At 49.6% G+C, this 21,624-nt stretch overlaps 1 protein-coding gene and 1 pseudogene across 1 annotated transcript; both read right to left on the minus strand.

Moving 5' to 3' along the window:
- Positions 1-1,507: 1,507 nt before the first annotated feature.
- Positions 1,508-21,264, minus strand: LOC121842424 (annotated as a pseudogene).
- LOC121842423 (eukaryotic translation initiation factor 3 subunit B-like) lies at positions 21,245-21,409 on the minus strand (the record flags this gene model as incomplete). Its single annotated transcript, XM_042312413.1, is given in 1 exon segment — positions 21,245-21,409. A coding segment is annotated over 1 exon segment (141 nt), but the record flags the coding sequence as incomplete, so codon positions are not given.
- Between the last annotated feature and the right edge of the window lie 215 nt (positions 21,410-21,624).

A 21,624-nucleotide genomic window follows, 5' to 3' on the forward strand; every position in this document is an offset into this window, starting at 1 on the left:
GACCTTACAGTGAAATGCTGAATACAACAGGTGTAGTAGACCTTACAGTGAAATGCTGAATACAACAGGTGTAGTAGACCTTACAGTGAAATGCTGAATACAACAGGTGTAGTAGACCTTACAGTGAAATGCTGAATACAACAGGTGTAGTAGACCTCACAGTGAAATGCTGAATACAACAGGTGTAGTAGACCTCACAGTGAAATGCTGAATACAACAGGTGTAGTAGACCTCACAGTGAAATGCTGAATACAACAGGTGTAGTAGACCTTACAGTGAAATGCTGAATACAACAGGTGTAGTAGACCTTACAGTGAAATGCTGAATACAACAGGTGTAGTAGACCTTACAGTGAAATGCTGAATACAACAGGTGTAGTAGACCTTACAGTGAAATGCTGAATACAACAGGTGTAGTAGACCTTACAGTGAAATGCTGAATACAACAGGTGTAGTAGACCTTACAGTGAAATGCTGAATACAACAGGTGTAGTAGACCTCTGAAATGCCAAATACAACAGGTGTAGTAGACCTTACAGTGAAATGCTGAATACAACAGGTGTAGTAGACCTTACAGTGAAATGCTGAATACAACAGGTGTAGTAGACCTTACAGTGAAATGCTGAATACAACAGGTGTAGTAGACCTTACAGTGAAATGCTGAATACAACAGGTGTAGTAGACCTCACAGTGAAATGCTTCTGTCTTATCTAACCATATCATACTTACCCTATCAATCTATCCTGGATTTATGTTTACTATGTTAAATCTAATTGGTACTGTACTAACCTGGTATATTTATGTTAAGTATTATGTTTACCAATAGATGGCAGTATTGACTCAATACGGGGTTTGCTTTTAAGAAGCATCCTAAAATACTACATATTTGTCGATGAGGATAACTATGGAGGACAGCGTTGGATTTGTTTGCCACGCATTCGACGGAGAGTTTGGCGCGCGACTCTGGATGCGAGACTCAAGTGGAAGATTCTGGAGGATGGATTCCCTGGATACGGGAACAAATTATTGACTGTGTGCGGGGAGAGAGTCGGAAAAGATGGCTTTGGCAACAATAGGTTCGCTACCACCAGTTTATCCTACAAATCAGGAATGGGAGGAGTACTGTGAAATAATGGAACATTTCTTTGCTGCTAATGAAATAACTGATGCCGCTAAACAGAAATCCATACGCATGCGCGTTGTCGGTGGACAAACATGCAACTCAATGAGAAAACCTGTTGCGCCCTGATAAACCATTCATAGAAATGCGCTGGTTTCAAAGAAGGGGAAGCAGCCAATACACTGTTATCGTTGCTAAGGCCAACACAGAGCGTCTGACTGTAAATTCAAACATGAAAAGTGTGATGCATGTGGGATGATAGGACATTGCGAGGGCGTGCCGCAATAAGAAAACGCAACGGGCTACAGAAAATAAAACACTTTCAACACATTAATAAATATATATAAACCTTATTAAGCAACATGTAAAAACCACAGACAAGAGTGGATGATTTGAATGACGTTTATCTTTATTGACGTCGAAGATCATGTGATAGTTGTGGTCTAGTATGATAACAACAACAACAACGTCAGGTAGTCTAAACGGAGGAGGATACTGCCACTTCAACACACTACTACTACTGCAACACAGCCTTGAACATTTGGTCATCAGAAGAACACTCTCTCTAGCCTCACACACACACTGCCACGTCACACACCCAGTCCTCATCCCTCCCGGTGGTGGTGCAACGGTCTCTGTCTCTTTATGGTAAGGTGTGACCGTTGCCACGGTAACGACGGTTAAAGACTGCAAAGGGGGGTGTGTAGTCAAGATAAGAAGAATAGAAAGTGAGTGAGCGAGGACAGATTATGAGAAAGAAAAACTATTTCAAAAAGTGGCAGAAAAAGACCAAGGTGATGAAAAACAAAGAGTTTAAGAGTTGGTTTCCTCCCTCCTCCCTCAGTTGTTAGCTTGTTGTAGTCGCTATACCACAAGGCACGCTTTGATGATGTCACCAAGAGAGAATGGTGGAACTCTGGCGACTCCCAAGATTCTCAGCGTAGTTTTCCCTCCTCCAGTCGACAAGGCAACGCCCCCCCCTCTAGTCCCCACGCAAAAATGGACCTGGAGAGAAAGAGGGGGGAGAGAGACCATCAAAACCACAGCCAGTTAGTGTGTGTAGGTAGTGTGTTTGTGTGTGTAGGTAGTGTGTGTGTGTGTGTATGTGTAGTAGTGTGTGTGGGTGTTACCTGCGTAGGGGACTACTCTCCGAGGGGAATGATTTCTTCGTTGATAAAAACTCAATGGTCTCTTCCTCCCAGTCATCTGTGTTACTGTCCAGCTCGTCAGTGTCCACTCCTAGAGACAGAGAGAGGTCAGGGGTCAAGCTTAGTTAGCCTGGTCCCAAGCCAGAACTACCCACGGGGGGGGTTTATCTACGTACCTCCTCGGGGCTGCAGAGGGGGGTTATCTACGTACCTCCTCGGAGCTGCAGAGGGGGTGTTTATCTACGTACCTCCTCGGAGCTGCAGAGGGGGGTTTATCTACGTACCTCCTCGGAGCTGCAGAGGGGGGGGTTTATCTGCGTACCTCCTCGGAGCTGCAGGCGGGCGGGGGGGTTTATCTACGTACCTCCTCGGAGCTGCAGAGGGGGGTTTATCTACGTACCTCCTCGGAGCTGCAGGCGGGCGGGGGGTTTATCTACGTACCTCCTCGGAGCTGCAGAGGGGGGTTTATCTACGTACCTCCTCGGAGCTGCAGGCGGGGGCGGGGGGTTTATCTACGTACCACCTCGGAGCTGCAGAGGGGGGTTTATCTACGTACCTCCTCGGAGCTGCAGGCGGGGGGTTTATCTACGTACCTCCTCGGAGCTGCAGGCGGGCGGGGGGTTTATCTACGTACCTCCTCGGAGCTGCAGGCGGGCGGGGGGGTTTATCTACGTACCTCCTCGGAGCTGCAGGCGGGGCGGGGGGTTTATCTACGTACCTCCTCGGAGCTGCAGGCGGGCGGTCTTCTGTTCGTGGTGCTGCTGTAGGGCAGCCTCTCTGTAGGTACGGTAGTCCTCCATCATGCTCCGCCTCTTGTCCACCAGCTCCCTGGAGGCCTTCGACTGGCTCAGACGATCCTTCTGCTCAAAGATCTTAGAGTACTTCTTCAGGTCCTTCTTGATCACCTGGGGAACGAACGGGTCAAAACCCAGAAGAAAAACACGTTACACGTAGCAACAAGACTGTCAAAACCAAGGGGCCCGGCTAAGCCCATGTTATAGTAGCAACAAGACTGTCAGGGTCCCGGCTAAGCCCATGTTATAGTAGCAACAAGACTGTCAGGGTCCCGGCTAAGCCCATGTTATAGTAGCAACAAGACTGTCAGGGTCCCGGCTAAGCCCATGTTATAGTAGCAACAAGACTGTCAGGGTCCCGGCTAAGCCCATGTTATAGTAGCAACAAGACTGTCAAAACCAAGGGTCCCGGCTAAGCCCATGTTATAGTAGCAACAAGATTGTCAAAACCAAGGGTTCCGGCTAAGCCCATGTTATAGTAGCAACAAGACTGTCAAAACCAAGGGTCCCGGCTAAGCCCATGTTATAGTAGCAACAAGACTGTCAAAACCAAGGGTCCCGGCTAAGCCCATGTTATAGTAGCAACAAGACTGTCAGGGGCCCAGCTAAGCCCATGTTATAGTAGCAACAAGACTGTCAGGGTCCCGGCTAAGCCCATGTTATAGTAGCAACAAGACTGTCAGGGGCCCAGCTAAGCCCATGTTATAGTAGCAACAAGACTGTCAGGGTCCCGGCTAAGCCCATGTTATAGTAGCAACAAGACTGTCAGGGTCCCGGCTAAGCCCATGTTATAGTAGCAACAAGACTGTCAAAACCAAGGGTCCCAGCTAAGCCCATGTTATAGTAGCAACAGGACTGTCAAAACCAAGGGTCCCGGCTAAGCCCATGTTATAGTAGCAACAAGACTGTCAAAACCAAGGGTCCCGGCTAAGCCCATGTTATAGTAGCAACAAGACTGTCAAAACCAAGGGTCCCGGCTAAGCCCATGTTATAGTAGCAACAAGACTGTCAAAACCAAGGGTTCCGGCTAAGCCCATGTTATAGTAGCAACAAGACTGTCAAAACCAAGGGTTCCGGCTAAGCCCATGTTATAGTAGCAACAAGACTGTCAAAACCAAGGGTCCCGGCTAAGCCCATGTTATAGTAACAACAAGACTGTCAGGGGCCCAGCTAAGCCCATGTTATAGTAGCAACAAGACTGTCAAAACCAAGGGTCCCGGCTAAGCCCATGTTATAGTAGCAACAAGACCATCAAGGGTCCCGGCTAAGCCCATGTTATAGTAGCAACAAGACAGTCAAAACCAAGGGTCCCGGCTAAGCCCATGTTATAGTAGCAACAAGACTGTCAAAACCAAGGGTCCCGGCTAAGCCCATGTTATAGTAGCAACAAGTCAAAACCAAGGGTCCCAGCTAAGCCCATGTTATAGTAACAACAAGACTGTCAGGGGCCCAGCTAAGCCCATGTTATAGTAGCAACAAGACTGTCAAAACCAAGGGTCCCGGCTAAGCCCATGTTATAGTAGCAACAAGACCATCAAGGGTCCCGGCTAAGCCCATGTTATAGTAGCAACAAGACTGTCAAAACCAAGGGTCCCGGCTAAGCCCATGTTATAGTAGCAACAAGACTGTCAGGGGCCCAGCTAAGCCCATGTTATAGTAGCAACAAGACTGTCAAAACCAAGGGTCCCGGCTAAGCCCATGTTATAGTAACAACAAGACTGTCAAAACCAAGGGTTCCGGCTAAGCCCATGTTATAGTAGCAACAAGACTGTCAAAACCAAGGGTCCCGGCTAAGCCCATGTTATAGTAGCAACAAGATCATCAAGGGTCCCGGCTAAGCCCATGTTATAGTAGCAACAAGACTGTCCGGGTCCCGGCTAAGCCCATGTTATAGTAGCAACAAGACTGTCAAAACCAAGGGTCCCAGCTAAGCCCATGTTATAGTAGCAACAAGACAGTCAAAACCAAGGGTCCCGGCTAAGCCCATGTTATAGAAGCAACAAGACAGTCAAAACCAAGGGTCCCGGCTAAGCCCATGTTATAGTAGCAACAAGTCAAAACCAAGGGTCCCAGCTAAGCCCATGTTATAGTAGCAACAAGACCACCAAGGGTCCCAGCTAAGCCCATGTTATAGTAGCAACAAGACTGTCAAAACCGAGGGTCCCGGCTAAGCCCATGTTATAGTAGCAACAAGACCATCAAGGGGCCCAGCTAAGCCCATGTTATAGTAGCAACAAGACCACCAAGGGGCCCAGCTAAGCCCATGTTATAGTAGCAACAAGACCACCAAGGGTCCCAGCTAAGCCCATGTTATAGTAGCAACAAGACAGTCAAAACCAAGGGTCCCGGCGTAGCGGATGTTATATAAACGCAGTCAGACACATTACAACAAAACCCTTTAAACACACAGAAGTTTAGACAGAAGTCACTACTTGTCCAGACACTGAACGAGTTTTTGGATTCTATTGGTTTAAAACAACCTTGATGACAGAGTAAATACCCTTTATAAATACTGGACACACACACAGATACGTACCTTGATGGAGTCCTGTGTGAGCAGGGTAGCAGGCCGAGGTCTCCAGAGTAGCTGACAGAAACGATCCTTGTTGTTCTTCTGGAGGAGACGCCCCTGGAAGGTCCACAGCCAATAGGCATTGTCCACCTGACGGGAGAGACAACCCCCTTTTTAAAAACACACTTGGTATTCAGATAAAAACACACTTGGTATTCAGATAAAAACACACTTGGTATTCAGATAAAAACACACTTGGTATTCAGATAAAAACACACTTGGTATTCAGATAAAAACACACTTGGTATTCAGATAAAAACACACTTGGTGTAGCTCAGATAAAAACACTTTTCCCCCCCGATTGATGAAAAGAACAAAGTACACGAGCAGAAAAGGAGAAGGGATTTTTCTGGAGTTGTGTCTGTGTCTGTGTCTGTCGAGGTGCCGGCTAGCGGAGTAGAACACCCGTTTAGACGAGGTGCCGGCTAGCGGAGTAGAACACCCGTTTAGACGAGGTGCCGGCTAGCGGAGTAGAACACCCGTTTAGACGAGGTGCCGGCTAGCGGAGTAGAACACCCGTTTAGACGAGGTGCCGGCTAGCGGAGTAGAACACCCGTTTAGACGAGGTGCCGGCTAGCGGAGTAGAACACCCGTTTAGACGAGGTGCCGGCTAGCGGAGTAGAACACCCGTTTAGACGAGGTGCCGGCTAGCGGAGTAGAACACCCGTTTAGACGAGGTGCCGGCTAACGGAGTAGAACACCCGTTTGGACGAGGTGCCGGCTAGCGGAGTAGAACACCCGTTTGGACGAGGTGCCGGCTAGCGGAGTAGAACACCCGTTTGGACGAGGTGCCGGCTAGCGGAGTAGAACACCCGTTTAGACGAGGTGCCGGCTAGCGGAGTAGAACACCCGTTTAGACGAGGTGCCGGCTAGCGGAGTAGAACACCCGTTTAGACGAGGTGCCGGCTAGCGGAGTAGAACACCCGTTTAGACGAGGTGCCGGCTAGCGGAGTAGAACACCCGTTTAGACGAGGTGCCGGCTAGCGGAGTAGAACACCCGTTTAGACGAGGTGCCGGCTAGCGGAGTAGAACACCCGTTTAGACGAGGTGCCGGCTAGCGGAGTAGAACACCCGTTTAGACGAGGTGCCGGCTAGCGGAGTAGAACACCCGTTTGGACGAGGTGCCGGCTAGCGGAGTAGAACACCCGTTTGGACGAGGTGCCGGCTAGCGGAGTAGAACACCCGTTTAGACGAGGTGCCGGCTAGCGGAGTAGAACACCCGTTTAGACGAGGTGCCGGCTAGCGGAGTAGAAAACTGGAAAATTAAAGACAGCCGCACACTCTAGGAGCTCAGATGCTATTTTTTTAAATTTTAATTACCAATGTTTTGACAGCCAAGCTGTCTTCATCAGGGTATAATCACCCTCTAGGAGCTCCAAGCTGTCTTCATCAGGGTATAATCACCCTCTAGGAGCTCCAAGCTGTCTTCATCAGGGTATAATCACCCTCTAGGAGCTCCAAGCTGTCTTCATCAGGGTATAATCACCCTCTAGGAGCTCCAAGCTGTCTTCATCAGGGTATAATCACCCTCTAGGAGCTCCAAGCTGTCTTCATCAGGGTATAATCACCCTCTAGGAGCTCCAAGCTGTCTTCATCAGGGTATAATCACACTAGGAGCTCCAAGCTGTCTTCATCAGGGTATAATCACCCTCTAGGAGCTCCAAGCTGTCTTCATCAGGGTATAATCACCCTCTAGGAGCTCCAAGCTGTCTTCATCAGGGTATAATCACAAACACTGCGGGATGACTCGTTAACGTTGTGTCAAAAGACACAGGTGTCTGTAATCACGGCCAAGAGTGGCCTGATATCATTGGTTAATTATTGTGGTACAAACCAACCTTCATTTGGTTGATCTCCCATTTAAATAAACACGACAGTAGGAGTTTATTCCCTGTGTGTGTGTGTGTCTATCAGGTGTGTGTATCAGTTGTGTGTGTGTGTGTACCTTGTGACTCCACCAGGACACAGAGGTCACCAGGTATCGTCCCGTAGGGTCCCACTCTACGTCAGAAGTGTGTGAGGTGTGTGAGGTGTGTGTGTACCTTGTGACTCCACCAGGACACAGAGGTCACCAGGTATCGTCCCGTAGGGTCCCACTCTACGTCAGAGGCCATGTAGTGTTCAACCATGTTCATCATGGTGCAGTCAGAGGTGTCCACAAACGCCAGGGCCCCGTTCATACTGGAGGAGAGGACAGGGTTAACACAGGGCCCGTTCATACTGGAGGAGAGGACAGGGTTAACACAGGGCCCCGTTCATACTGGAGGAGAGGACAGGGTTAACACAGGGCCCCGTTCATACTGGAGGAGAGGACAGGGTTAACACAGGGCCCCGTTCATACTGGAGGAGAGGACAGGGTTAACACAGGGCCCCGTTCATACTGGAGGAGAGGACAGGGTTAACACAGGGCCCCGTTCATACTGGAGGAGAGGACAGGGTTAACACAGGGCCCCGTTCATACTGGAGGAGAGGACAGGGTTAACACAGGGCCCCGTTCATACTGGAGGAGAGGACAGGGTTAACACAGGGCCCCGTTCATACTGGAGGAGAGGACAGGGTTAACACAGGGCCCCGTTCATACTGGAGGAGAGGACAGGGTTAACACAGGGCCCGTTCATACTGGAGGAGAGGACAGGGTTAACACAGGGCCCCGTTCATACTGGAGGAGAGGACAGGGTTAACACAGGGCCCCGTTCATACTGGAGGAGAGGACAGGGTTAACACAGGGCCCCGTTCATACTGGAGGAGAGGACAGGGTTAACACAGGGCCCCGTTCATACTGGAGGAGAGGACAGGGTTAACACAGGGCCCCGTTCATACTGGAGGAGAGGACAGGGTTAACACAGGGCCCCGTTCATACTGGAGGAGAGGACAGGGTTAACACAGGGCCCCGTTCATACTGGAGGAGAGGACAGGGTTAACACAGGGCCCCGTTCATACTGGAGGAGAGGACAGGGTTAACACAGGGCCCGTTCATACTGGAGGAGAGGACAGGGTTAACACAGGGCCCCGTTCATACTGGAGGAGAGGACAGGGTTAACACAGGGCCCCGTTCATACTGGAGGAGAGGACAGGGTTAACACAGGGCCCCGTTCATACTGGAGGAGAGGACAGGGTTAACACAGGGCCCCGTTCATACTGGAGGAGAGGACAGGGTTAACACAGGGCCCGTTCATACTGGAGGAGAGGACAGGGTTAACACAGGGCCCCGTTCATACTGGAGGAGAGGACAGGGTTAACACAGGGCCCCGTTCATACTGGAGGAGAGGACAGGGTTAACACAGGGCCCCGTTCATACTGGAGGAGAGGACAGGGTTAACACAGGAGGGGACAGGGTTAACACAGGAGGGGAGATCTGTCTCACACACACACACACACACACACACACACACACACACACACACACACACACACACACACACACACACACACACACACACACACACACACACACAGGTCTTGTACCTCCTGAGTCCAGCCAGCACCATGAACTGTCCCTGAGGACTCCAGAAGATGCTGTTGGCCTGCTGCTTGTCAAACATCTCTGGAGAGAGAAGGGGAGAGAGAGAAGGGGGAGAGAAGAGAGTAGGGGGAGAGAGGAAAGAAGAGAAGGGGGGAGTAGGAGGAGGAGAGAGAAGGGGGGAGTAGGGGGAGAGAGGGAGAAGGGGGGAGAGAAGAGAAGGGGGGAAAGAGGAGAGAGAAGGGGGAGGAGAGAGAAGGGGGAGAAGAGGAGAGAGGAGGGGGAGAGGAGAGAAGGGGGAGAGGAGAGAAGGGGGAGAGGAGAGAAGGGGGAGGAGAGAGAATGTTACAGTAACAGACTGTTGTTTGCCAAAGTTCTGAATACGACATCTGACAACAGTAGAGACGGAATAACTTATAGACATTACAGAGTCATGAGATATTCTCAGGTAAAGGTTGGACTGAGAGAGAGGGGGGGGAGGAGACATCCTTATAGACATTACAGAGTCATGAGATATTCTCAGGTAAAGGTTGGACTCACTGATGAGTTCTATCTTGCCGTTGTTCTTGACGTGGTAGAACGAGGCGTTGATTCTGGGAGATTCACCGTGCAGGACGGCAAACTTACTGCCGTTGGGCTCCCACGCAAACGCTATGATGCTCTCCGCTAGGGGACGACAACACTGGTGTTATTATACCTGGTGGTGTTACCTAGTGGTGTTACTGCACCTGGTGGTGTTACTGCACCTGGTGGTGTTACTGTACCTAGTGGTGTTACTGTACCTAGTGGTGTTACTGTACCTGGTGGTGTTACTGCACCTAGTGGTGTTACTGCACCTAGTGGTGTTACTGCACCTAGTGGTGTTACTGCACCTGGTGGTGTTACCTAGTGGTGTTACTGCACCTAGTGGTGTTACTGCACCTGGTGGTGTTACTGCACCTGGTGGTGTTACTGCACCTGGTGGTGTTACTGCACTTGGTGGTGTTACTGCACTTGGTGGTGTTACTGCACCTGGTGGTGTTACTGCACCTGGTGGTGTTACTGCACCTGGTGGTGTTACTGTACCTAAAGGTGTTACTGTACCTGGTGGTGTTACTGTACCTAGTGGTGTTACTGTACCTAGTGGTGTTACTGTACCTGGTGGTGTTACTGCACCTGGTGGTGTTACTGCACCTAGTGGTGTTACTGCACCTGGTGGTGTTACTGCACCTGGTGGTGTTACTGCACCTGGTGGTGTTACTGCACCTGGTGGTGTTACTGCACCTGGTGGTGTTACTGTACCTGGTGGTGTTATTATACCTGGTGGTGTTATTATACCTGGTGGTGTTATTATACCTGGTGGTGTTATTATACCTGGTGGTGTTACTGTACATTATCAGTGGGGGTTTCTGTCCATCTTGTCAGAGTGGGGGGGGTTCTGTCCATCCTGTCAGAGTAGGGATGTCAGGTAGGGGGGGTTCTGTCCATCCTGTCAGAGTAGGGATAGGGGGGGGGTTCTGTCCATCCTGTCAGTCCAGTAGGGATGGGGGTTTCTGTCCATCTTGTCAGAGAGGGGGGGGGGTTTCTGTCCATCTTGTCAGAGTGGGGGGGGTTCTGTCCATCTTGTCAGAGTCTTGTCAGGGGGGGTTCTGTCCATCTTGTCAGAGTGGGGGGGGTTCTGTCCATCTTGTCAGAGTGGGGAGGGGGGTTCTGTCCATCTTGTCAGAGTGGGGGGGGGGTTTCTGTCCAACTTGTCAGAGTGGGGGGGTTCTGTCCATCTTGTCAGAGTGGGGGGTTCTGTCCATCTTGTCAGAGTGGGGGGGTTCTGTCCATCTTGTCAGAGTGGGGGGTTCTGTCCATCTTGTCAGAGTGGGGGGGGTTCTGTCCATCTTGTCAGAGTGGGGGGGGTTCTGTCCATCTTGTCAGAGTGGGGGGGGTTTCTGTCCATCCTGTCAGAGTGGGGGGGTGTGCGTTACCAGTTTTAGATTCCGGGTCTCCCTTCATCTCCACCACGTCAACAGGAACCTGCTTCTCTCTCATCCTGAAGATCTCAAAGTTGGTCACCACACCCTGAGAGGAGAGAGAATGATGGAGGAGAGGACAGACAGGAGGAGAGAACGAGAGGAGAGGACAGACAGGAGGAGAGGACGAGAGGAGAGGAGAGGAGGAGAGGACGAGAGGAGAGGACGAGAGGAGAGGACAGACAGGAGGAGAGGACGAGAGGAGAGGACAGGAGGAGAGGACAGACAGGAGGACGAGAGGAGAGGACAGGAGGAGAGGACGAGAGGAGAGGAGAGACAGGAGGAGAGAACGAGAGGAGAGGAGAGGACAGAGAATGATGGAGGAGATGACAGAAGAGGAGAGGGGGAACGATAGAGGATGAGGACAATGAGAGAATGATAGAGGATGAGGACAGAGAGAGAATGACAGGATGAGGACAGAGAGAGAAAGGAGACTTGTAAATGAGGTTTAACATCAAAGCTTTCACCCTCCCCCTCCCTCTGTTCCCCTCCCCCTTCACCCTCCCTCTGTTCTCCTCCCCTTCACTAACCTGAGTTCCTTTAGGTGTTCGGTCCACCTTGACACAGAGGTAGTCTCCCTGTCTCTGCCAGTGAAGTTTACAGTCCACCACATTGAAGAGGTTCCTGACTCTGATCTCCTGTCTGGAGGAAGCTGCATCAGAGTCACTCTGGCTGGGATGTCTTTGTCCTCGGGGACCCAGAACGCTATGATGTCATCACCTGGGGACCAGGAGAAGTCCCTGCAGAGGGGAGGAGAGGATTAATACACACACACACACACACTGTATGACAGGTGGTATTCCTCTAACTAGTCTCTGTCTGACAGGTGGTATTCCTCTAACTAGTCTCTGTCTGACAGGTGGTGTTCCTCTAACTAGTCTCTGTCTGACAGGTGGTGTTCCTCTAACTAGTCTCTGTCTGCTGTCTGACAGGTGGTGTTCCTCTAACTAGTCTCTGTCTGACAGGTGGTGTTCCTCTAACTAGTCTCTGTCTGCTGTCTGACAGGTGGTGTTCCTCTAACTAGTCTCTGTCTGACAGGTGGTGTTCCTCTAACTAGTCTCTGTCTGACAGGTGGTGTTCCTCTAACTAGTCTCTGTCTGCTGTCTGACAGGTGGTGTTCCTCTAACTAGTCTCTGTCTGACAGGTGGTGTTCCTCTAACTAACTAGTCTCTGTCTGACAGGTGGTATTCCTCTAACTAGTCTCTGTCTGACAGGTGGTGTTCCTCTAACTAGTCTGTCTGACAGGTGGTATTCCTCTAACTAGTCTCTGTCTGACAGGTGGTGTTCCTCTAACTAGTCTCTGTCTGACAGGTGGTATTCCTCTAACTAGTCTCTGTCTGACAGGTGGTGTTCCTCTAACTAGTCTCTGTCTGACAGGTGGTGTTCCTCTAACTAGTCTCTGTCTGACAGGTGGTATTCCTCTAACTAGTCTCTGTCTGACAGGTGGTGTTCCTCTAACTAGTCTCTGTCTGACAGGTGGTATTCCTCTAACTAGTCTCTGTCTGACAGGTGGTGTTCCTCTAACTAGTCTCTGTCTGACAGGTGGTGTTCCTCTAACTAGTCTCTGTCTGCTGTCTGACAGGTGGTGTTCCTCTAACTAGTCTCTGTCTGACAGGTGGTGTTCCTCTAACTAGTCTCTGTCTGACAGGTGGTGTTCCTCTAACTAGTCTCTGTATGCTGATTGATAACAGACTGAACTGACTGATTAAGGGTCAACATGCCCAGGATAAAGACTCACTTGATGCCACTGATCTTCAGACTCTTCTTATCCAACAGGCCCATGGACTACAACAGGAGAAAACAGGATGTTGTTAAGTTCAGACACACTCAGAGTAATACTGGTCAATATAACTTACTGGGGTCATAGACGCTCAGAGTAATACTGGTCAATATAACTTACTGGGGTCATAGACGCTCAGAGTAATACTGGTCAATATAACTTACTGGGGTCATAGATGCTCAGTGTGGGGACTTACTGGGGGGACTCTCAGTGTGGGGACTTACTGGGGTCAGACCCTCAGTGGGGACTTACTGGGGTCATAGACGCTCAGTGTGGGGACTTACTGGGGTCTCATAGACGCTCAGTGTGGGGACTTACTGGGGTCTCATAGACGCTCAGTGTGGGGACTTACTGGGGTCTCATAGACGCTCAGTGTGGGGACTTACTGGGGTCTCATTGATGCTCAGTGTGGGGACTTACTGGGGTCATAGACGCTCAGTGTGGGGACTTACTGGGGTCATAGACGCTCAGTGTGGGGACTTACTGGGGTCTCATAGACGCTCAGTGTGGGGACTTACTGGGGTCTCATAGACGCTCAGTGTGGGGACTTACTGGGGTCTCATAGACGCTCAGTGTGGGGACTTACTGGGGTCTCATTGATGCTCAGTGTGGGGACTTACTGGGGTCATAGACGCTCAGTGTGGGGACTTACTGGGGTCATAGACGCTCAGTGTGGGGACTTACTGGGGTCTCATAGATGCTCAGTGTGGGGACTTCCTGGGGTCTCATAGATGCTCAGTGTGGGGACTTACTGGGGTCTCGTAGATGCTCAGTGTGTCCTGGGTCATCCTGGCAAAGAACTTCCCATCGTGACTCCACCTGGAGAAACAGACACACGTTAGAACACTGCAGGTAGGGAGAGAACCAAGACAGACCGCTGCAGTTAGGGAGAGAACCAAGACAGACCGCTGCAGGTAGGGGAGAGAACCAAGACAGACCGCTGCAGGTAGGGGAGAGAACCAAGACAGACCGCTGCAGGTAGGGGAGAGAACCAAGACAGACCGCTGCAGGTAGGGAGAGAACCAAGACAGACCGCTGCAGCTAGGGGAGAGAACCAAGACAGACCGCTGCAGCTAGGGAGAGAACCAAGACAGACCGCTGCAGGTAGGGGAGAGAACCAAGACAGACCGCTGCAGTTAGAGAGAACCAAGAAAGTTAGGGGAGAGAACCAAGACAGACCGCTGCAGCTAGGGAGAGAACCAAGACAGACCGCTGCAGCTAGGGGAGAGAACCAAGACAGAAAGCAAGAGAAACAAGTTCTGCTACAGTTCTTGGCTACTAGAAGATGTAGAGACAGGAACAGGATAGAGACATGAAAACAGAGAGGCGGGTCATCAGGCCTAACTAGAAGACGTAGAGACATGAAAACAGAGAGGTGGGTAGTCAGTCCTTACTAGAAAATGTAGAGACAGGAACAGGATAGAGACATGAAAACAGAGAGGTGTGTAGTCGGTCCTTACTTGAAGATGGGCCAGTGGGCGGAGCTCTCACAGTGGAAGCCTCTCTTCTTCTGGCCAGTCAGAATGTCCCAGATGATGATGGCCTGGGGGTCCTCCTTCGTGTCCATCAGGGGACTGAACGTCACCACGTACCTACCCAAAAGCATTATAACACCTTTATGTGTAGCTTCATAAGGATTCATACAGCTGACATAGGCAGGTTATAACCACACTAGGCTCACCATGTACAGGGTAACTGCCAAAACGAAAGGAAAAGCTTGAGTCAACGAGGGGGTACAAAGTATAATGAAAGCAGGAGCTTCCACACAGGTGTGGTTCCTGAGGTAATTAAGCAATTAACATCCCATCATGCTTAGGGTCATGTATAAAAATGCCCAGTTGCCCATTATCTTGGTTAGCATGGCTAGAAGAAGAGATCTCAGAGACTTTGAAAGAGGGCTCTGAAAGGAGCACAGGGGTTTTAAAGGGTGTGTGAGTCTCAGTAACTGGATCCCAAATGAACACTTCTGGGAGATTCTGGATCGGCGCCCGAGACAGCGTTTTTCCACCACCGTCAACAAAACACCAAATGAAGGATTTTATCGTGGAAGAACGGTTTCACATTGTCACGGATCCCTCCGGGACCTTCATTAGTCACACCCGGCCCCTATTCCCAGTGATTAGTCACACCCTATTCCCAGTGATTAGTCACACCCTATTCCCAGTGATTAGTCACACCCTATTCCCAGTGATTAGTCACACCCTATTCCCAGTGATTAGTCACACGGCCCCTATTCCCTATTCCCAGTGATTAGTCACACCCCTATTCCCAGTGATTAGTCACACCCTATTCCCAGTGATTGTCACACCCGGCCCCTATTCCCAGTTAGTCACACCCGGTCCCCTATTCCCAGTGATTAGTCACATTCCCGGTCCCCTATTCCCAGTGATTAGTCACACCCGGCCCCCTATTCCCAGTGATTAGTCACACCCGGCCCCTATTCCCAGTGATTAGTCACACCCGGCCCCTATTCCCAGTGATTAGTCACACCCGGCCCCTATTCCCAGTGATTAGTCACATTCCCGGCCCCTATTCCCAGTGATTAGTCACACCCTATTCCCAGTGATTAGTCACACCCTATTCCCAGTGATTAGTCACACCCTATTCCCAGTGATTAGTCACACCCGGTCCCATATTGTGTTAGTCATTGTGGGCTTGAGTTATTTATTCGAGGTACTCCTCGCTCTTTTCATTTTGGGGTTTAAACCCCTTGTGTTGTATACGTGTTTGTTTGGTCTTCGTCCCCGTGCCTGTACATAATAATAACATTACGTATTCCTGCGCCTGTCTCCCGATCCCTTACGCCAGCGTGACACACCCCTCCAACAGAGTTCCAGAAACGCGTCTACGCCGACGAGCATCGAAGCTGTTCTGGCTGGTGGTGCAACACCCTATTAAGACACTTTATGTTGGGGTTTCCTTTATTCTGGCAGTTACCTGTAGCTACCAAGCATTATAACCCCTTTTTGTAGCTTCACACGGCTTCATGCCGCCGACAGAGCTACACTAGGGCATTGGGGGTGTCCACGGTGTCCATCAGGGGACTGGACGTCCCTATGAAGCGTTATAACACCTTAAAAGTCTTAATAAGACTACATAGAGTTACATTATGGCCTGAAGGTCCTCAGTTACTATCAGGGAATTAAGCATTATAATGTAGCTTCATCAGGCTTCATAGATGATGTGATATAGACAGGCATGGATTATTCATTAGCGATTGGTTACCTCTCGCAGGGGAGAAGTCGATCAGAGACACTCCCTGGTGGCTGAAACGTTGGATCTGCTTGAACTTCTCTCCGCCCCACAATGCAATGCCTCGCTGGTGGAACGTGGCCAGGTAGGTTCCCTTGGGAGACCAGCGCACATAGGTCTCTGTCCAGCGCTACAGGGACACAACACGGTCACAACCTCAGAATTAATCAACACAACACCACGGCAAAGATTCTGATTTACGCAATCAAGCCTTCTACTTTTTAAGCATCAAAGCCGTAAAAAGTATTTCTGTAGATGTAGAATGCTCAGTGCAAAAAAAAAAAAAAAAAGAAATTCTGATTAGTTGAACCATCTCACTGCGCTGTCGTGATTGGTCGAATGGTTGACTCACCGCCCTCTCCTCGGAGACGATTGATCCTTGGCGTCGTTGTTGAAGATGGCGGTCCTCTCTCCTGATTCGTAGATGACGCTGTACTGGTCACGACAGTCAGGGTCCTCCATCCAGTGACGCATGTTACCCTGGCAACACGAACAGGAAGTGACCGTTAGTAATGACTTGTGCCCCCCCCACACAACGCCGGGTGGGTATTCTCTGAACGTGTGGTTGAAGTGACAGTGTGTAACACTCACAAAGTCCTTGAAGGGCTGCTTCTCAGGAGTCTCCCACTCATCACTGATGCTCATGTACCTGGAACACAACGTCACCATCTACAGCAGACAGTTCTATATCATGTATATCTATGGCAAACATTTCTGCCGTGTTGATGTTGTGCCTAGATGCCCAGAACATCCCATATAACAGCTGGAATGATGCCCTGAACACCCCATATAACAGCTGGAATGATGCCCTGAACACCCCATATAACAGCTGGAATGATGCCCCTAGACAACCCATATAACATCTGGGATGATGCCCAGAACACTCCATATAACAGCTGGAATGATGCCCTGAACACCCCATATAACAGCTGGAATGATGCCCTAGACACCCCATATAACAGCTGGAATGATGCCCTAGACACCCCATATAACAGCTGGAATGATGCCCTGAACACCCCATATAACAGCTGGAATGATGCCCTGAACACCCCATATAACAGCTGGAATGATGCCCTAGACAACCCATATAACAGCTGGAATGATGCCCAGAACATCCCATATAACAGCTGGAATGATGCCCAGAACATCCCATATAACAGCTGGAATGATGCCCCGGACACCCCATATAACAGCTGGGATGATGCCCTAGACACCCCATATAACAGCTGGAATGATGCCCAGAACATCCCATATAACAGCTGGAATGATGCCCTGAACACCCCATATAACAGCTGGAATGATGCCCTAGACACCCCATATAACAGCTGGAATGATGCCCTAGACACCCCATATAACAGCTGGAATGATGCCCTAGACACTCCATATAACAGCTGGAATGATGCCCTAGACACCCCATATAACAGCTGGAATGATGCCCTAGACACCCCATATAACAGCTGGAATGATGCCCAGAACACCCCATATAACAGCTGGAATGATGCCCTGAACACCCCATATAACAGCTGGAATGATGCCCTGAACACCCCATATAACAGCTGGAATGATGCCCTGAACACCCCATATAACAGCTGGAATGATGCCCTAGACACCCCATATAACAGCTGGAATTATGCCCTAGACACCCCATATAACAGCTGGAATGATGCCCTAGACACCCCATATAACAGCTGGAATGATGCCCTAGACAACCCCATATAACAGCTGGAATGATGCCCTAGACAACCCATATAACAGCTGGAATGATGCCCAGAACACCCCATATAACAGCTGGAATGATGCCCCTAGACACCCCATATAACAGCTGGAATGATGCCCCCTAGACACCCCATATAACAGCTGGAATGATGCCCTAGACACCCCATATAACAGCTGGAATTATGCCCCCTAGACACCCCATATAACAGCTGGAATGATGCCCTGAACACCCCATATAACAGCTGGAATGATGCCCTAGACACCCCATATAACAGCTGGAATGATGCCTTGAACACCCCACATAACAGCTGGAATGATGGCCTGAACACCCCATATAACAGCTGGAATGATGGCCTAGACACCCCATATAACAGCTGGAATGATGCCCCGGACACCCCATATAACAGCTGGAATGATGCCCTCGAACACCCCATATAACAGCTGGAATGATGCCCCCCGGACACCCCATATAACAGCTGGAATGATGCTCCCGAACACCCCATATAACAGCTGGAATGATGCCCCTGAACACCCCATATAACAGCTGGAATGATGCTCCCGGACATCCAATATAACAGCTGGAATGATGCCCAGAACACCCTGTGTTTGTGTGTGGTGTTTTCTTACTTGTCGAAGTCAGTGAACACATTGACTCTGAAGGTGTGCTGCTTGTCCAGCTTGTAGCCGTCAGCGTTCTTCACTGCCTCCAGAGCCTGAGTGGGAGCCCCATACTCCAGGAAGATGTACCTACAGAGATAACATTAACTACAGGTTAACTAACTATAGGTCTGAGTGGGATACTCCAGGAAGATGTACCTACAGAGGAGATAACATTAACTACAGGTTAACTAACTACAGGTTAACTAACTATAGGTCTGAGTGGGATACTCCAGGAAGGTGTACCTACAGAGATAACATTAACTACAGGTTAACTAACTATAGGTCTGAGTGGGATACTCCCAGGAAGATGTACCCACAGAGGAGATAACTACAGGTTAACTAACTATAGGTCTGAGTGGGAGCCCCATACTCCAGGAAGATGTACCTACAGAGGAGATAACATCAGGTTAACTAACTATAGGTCTGAGTGGGATACTCCAGGAAGATGTACCCACAGAGGAGATAACTACAGGTTAACTAACTATAGGTCTGAGTGGGATACTCCAGGAAGGTGTACCTACAGAGATAACATTAACTACAGGTTAACTAACTATAGGTCTGAGTGGGATACTCCAGGAAGATGTACCCACAGAGGAGATAACTACAGGTTAACTAACTATAGGTCTGAGTGGGATACTCCAGGAAGGTGTACCTACAGAGATAACATTAACTACAGGTTAACTAACTATAGGTCTGAGTGGGATACTCCAGGAAGATGTACCCACAGAGGAGATAACTACAGGTTAACTAACTATAGGTCTGAGTGGGATACTCCAGGAAGGTGTACCTACAGAGATAACATTAACTACAGGTTAACTAACTATAGGTCTGAGTGGGAGCCCCATACTCCAGGAAGATGTACCCACAGAGGAGATAACTACACGTTAACTAACTATAGGTCTGAGTGGGATACTCCAGGAAGGTGTACCTACAGAGATAACATTAACTACAGGTTAACTAACTATAGGTCTGAGTGGGATACTCCAGGAAGATGTACCTACAGAGGAGATAACATTAACTACAGGTTAACTAACTACAGGTTAACTAACTATAGGTCTGAGTGGGAGCCCCATACTCCAGGAAGATGTACCTACAGAGGAGATAACTACAGGTTAACTAACTATAGGTCTGAGTGGGAGCCCCATACTCCAGGAAGGTGTACCTACAGAGATAACATTAACTACAGGTTAACTAACTATAGGTCTGAGTGGGAGCCCCATACTCCAGGAAGATGTACCCACAGAGGAGATAACTACAGGTTAACTAACTATAGGTCTGAGTGGGATACTCCAGGAAGATGTACCTACAGAGGAGATAACTACAGGTTAACTAACTATAGGTCTGAGTGGGATACTCCAGGAAGGTGTACCTACAGAGATAACATTAACTACAGGTTAACTAACTATAGGTCTGAGTGGGATACTCCAGGAAGGTGTACCTACAGAGATAATAGGAGATAAAACATGAACTACTACTAAAACTCTACTGCTCACCCTAGACCATAACAGTGTTGCCATGATACCAGTATTATGATACTAACATAACAGATTTCCTCAGCAAACAAATACTAAGCTCTTTGGTCCTTTAAAAACCTACTTCGTGTAAAATATTGTGCTATAGCTTGGAAAATAAACAAACGTGGCTGTGGTTGACAACACCCAGCTGTTTTCCCCCTAACATTAGGACTGTGTGTGTAACATTAGGACTGTGTGTGTAACATTAGGACTGTGTGTGTAACATTAGGACTGTGTGTGTAACATCAGGACTGTGTGTGTAACATTAGGACTGTGTGTGTAACATTAGGACTGTGTGTGTAACATTAGGACCGTGTGTGTAACATTAGGACTGTGTGTGTAACATTAGGACTGTGTGTGTAACATTAGGACTGTGTGTGTAACATTAGGACTGTGTGTGTAACATTAGGACTGTGTGTGTAACATTAGGACCGTGTGTGTAACATTAGGACTGTGTGTGTAACATTAGGACCGTGTGTGTGTAACATTAGGACTGTGTGTGTAACATTAGGACTGTGTGTGTAACATTAGGACTGTGTGTGTAACATTAGGACTGTGTGTGTGTAACATTAGGACTGTGTGTGTAACATTAGGACTGTGTGTGTAACATTAGGACTGTGTGTGTAACATTAGGACTGTGTGTGTAACATTAGGACTGTGTGTGTAACATTAGGACTGTGTGTGTAACATTAGGACCGTCTTCCTCAAGAAATGCAGTCTGTTTAATTTTCTTTCCTTCCTTAATACTTAGTATCGTGACAACCCTTTACCCTCCTGCACCCTCCCTGAACCCCTCCTGCACCCTCCCTGCACCCCTCCTACAGCCTCCCTGCACCCTCCTACAGCCTCCCTGCACACTACTGCTCACCCTGCACCCTCCCTGAACCCCTCCTGCACCCTCCCTCCTACAGCCTCCCTGCACCCTCCTACAGCCTCCCTGCACCCTCCTGAACCCTCCTCCAGCCTCCCTGAACCCTCCTACAGCCTCCCTACACCCTCCTACAGCCTCCCTGCACCTTCCTCCAGCCCCCTACACCCTCCTCCAGCCCCCCTACACCCTCCTCCAGCCTCCCTACACCCTCCTCCAGCCTCCCTACACCCTCCTCCAGCCTCCCTACCCTCCAGCCTCCCTCCACCTCCTCCAGCCTCCCTACACCCTCCTCTAGCCTCCCTACACCCTCCTCTAGCCTCCCTACACCCTCCTCCAGCCTCCTGCCCCTACTTCTCACCCCTTAGTGAGTCCTTCAGGTCCGTCACCGTGGGTAGAACTCGTTGGTGATCTTGCCGAACTTGGAGGGTATCTTGTGGATGACGTTCTTCAGTTTCTCCAGGCGCTCGGGGCCGACCTGGGGCACATTGTCCACGACAACCACAGAGTCTATCCCGTCTGCCTCCTGGGCCTTCCGCAGCAGGTCACCCAGTAACTCTACAGGGGGAGGGGGTGGATGAGGTAAAGAACATGTTATTTGATGAGGTAGTTGATCAAACCAGGGTTTTCCATATCATTGATTGTGTATAGACAAAGATGGATCCCATGTATTAATAATTAATTTTACATGTTTTACCATTAACTGGAGACAATGTCACCTAAAATTAGCTCTGTTCCCCC

Source organism: Oncorhynchus tshawytscha, unplaced genomic scaffold (assembly GCF_018296145.1).
Source record: "Oncorhynchus tshawytscha isolate Ot180627B unplaced genomic scaffold, Otsh_v2.0 Un_contig_8561_pilon_pilon, whole genome shotgun sequence".
NCBI classification, from domain to species: domain Eukaryota; kingdom Metazoa; phylum Chordata; class Actinopteri; order Salmoniformes; family Salmonidae; genus Oncorhynchus; species Oncorhynchus tshawytscha.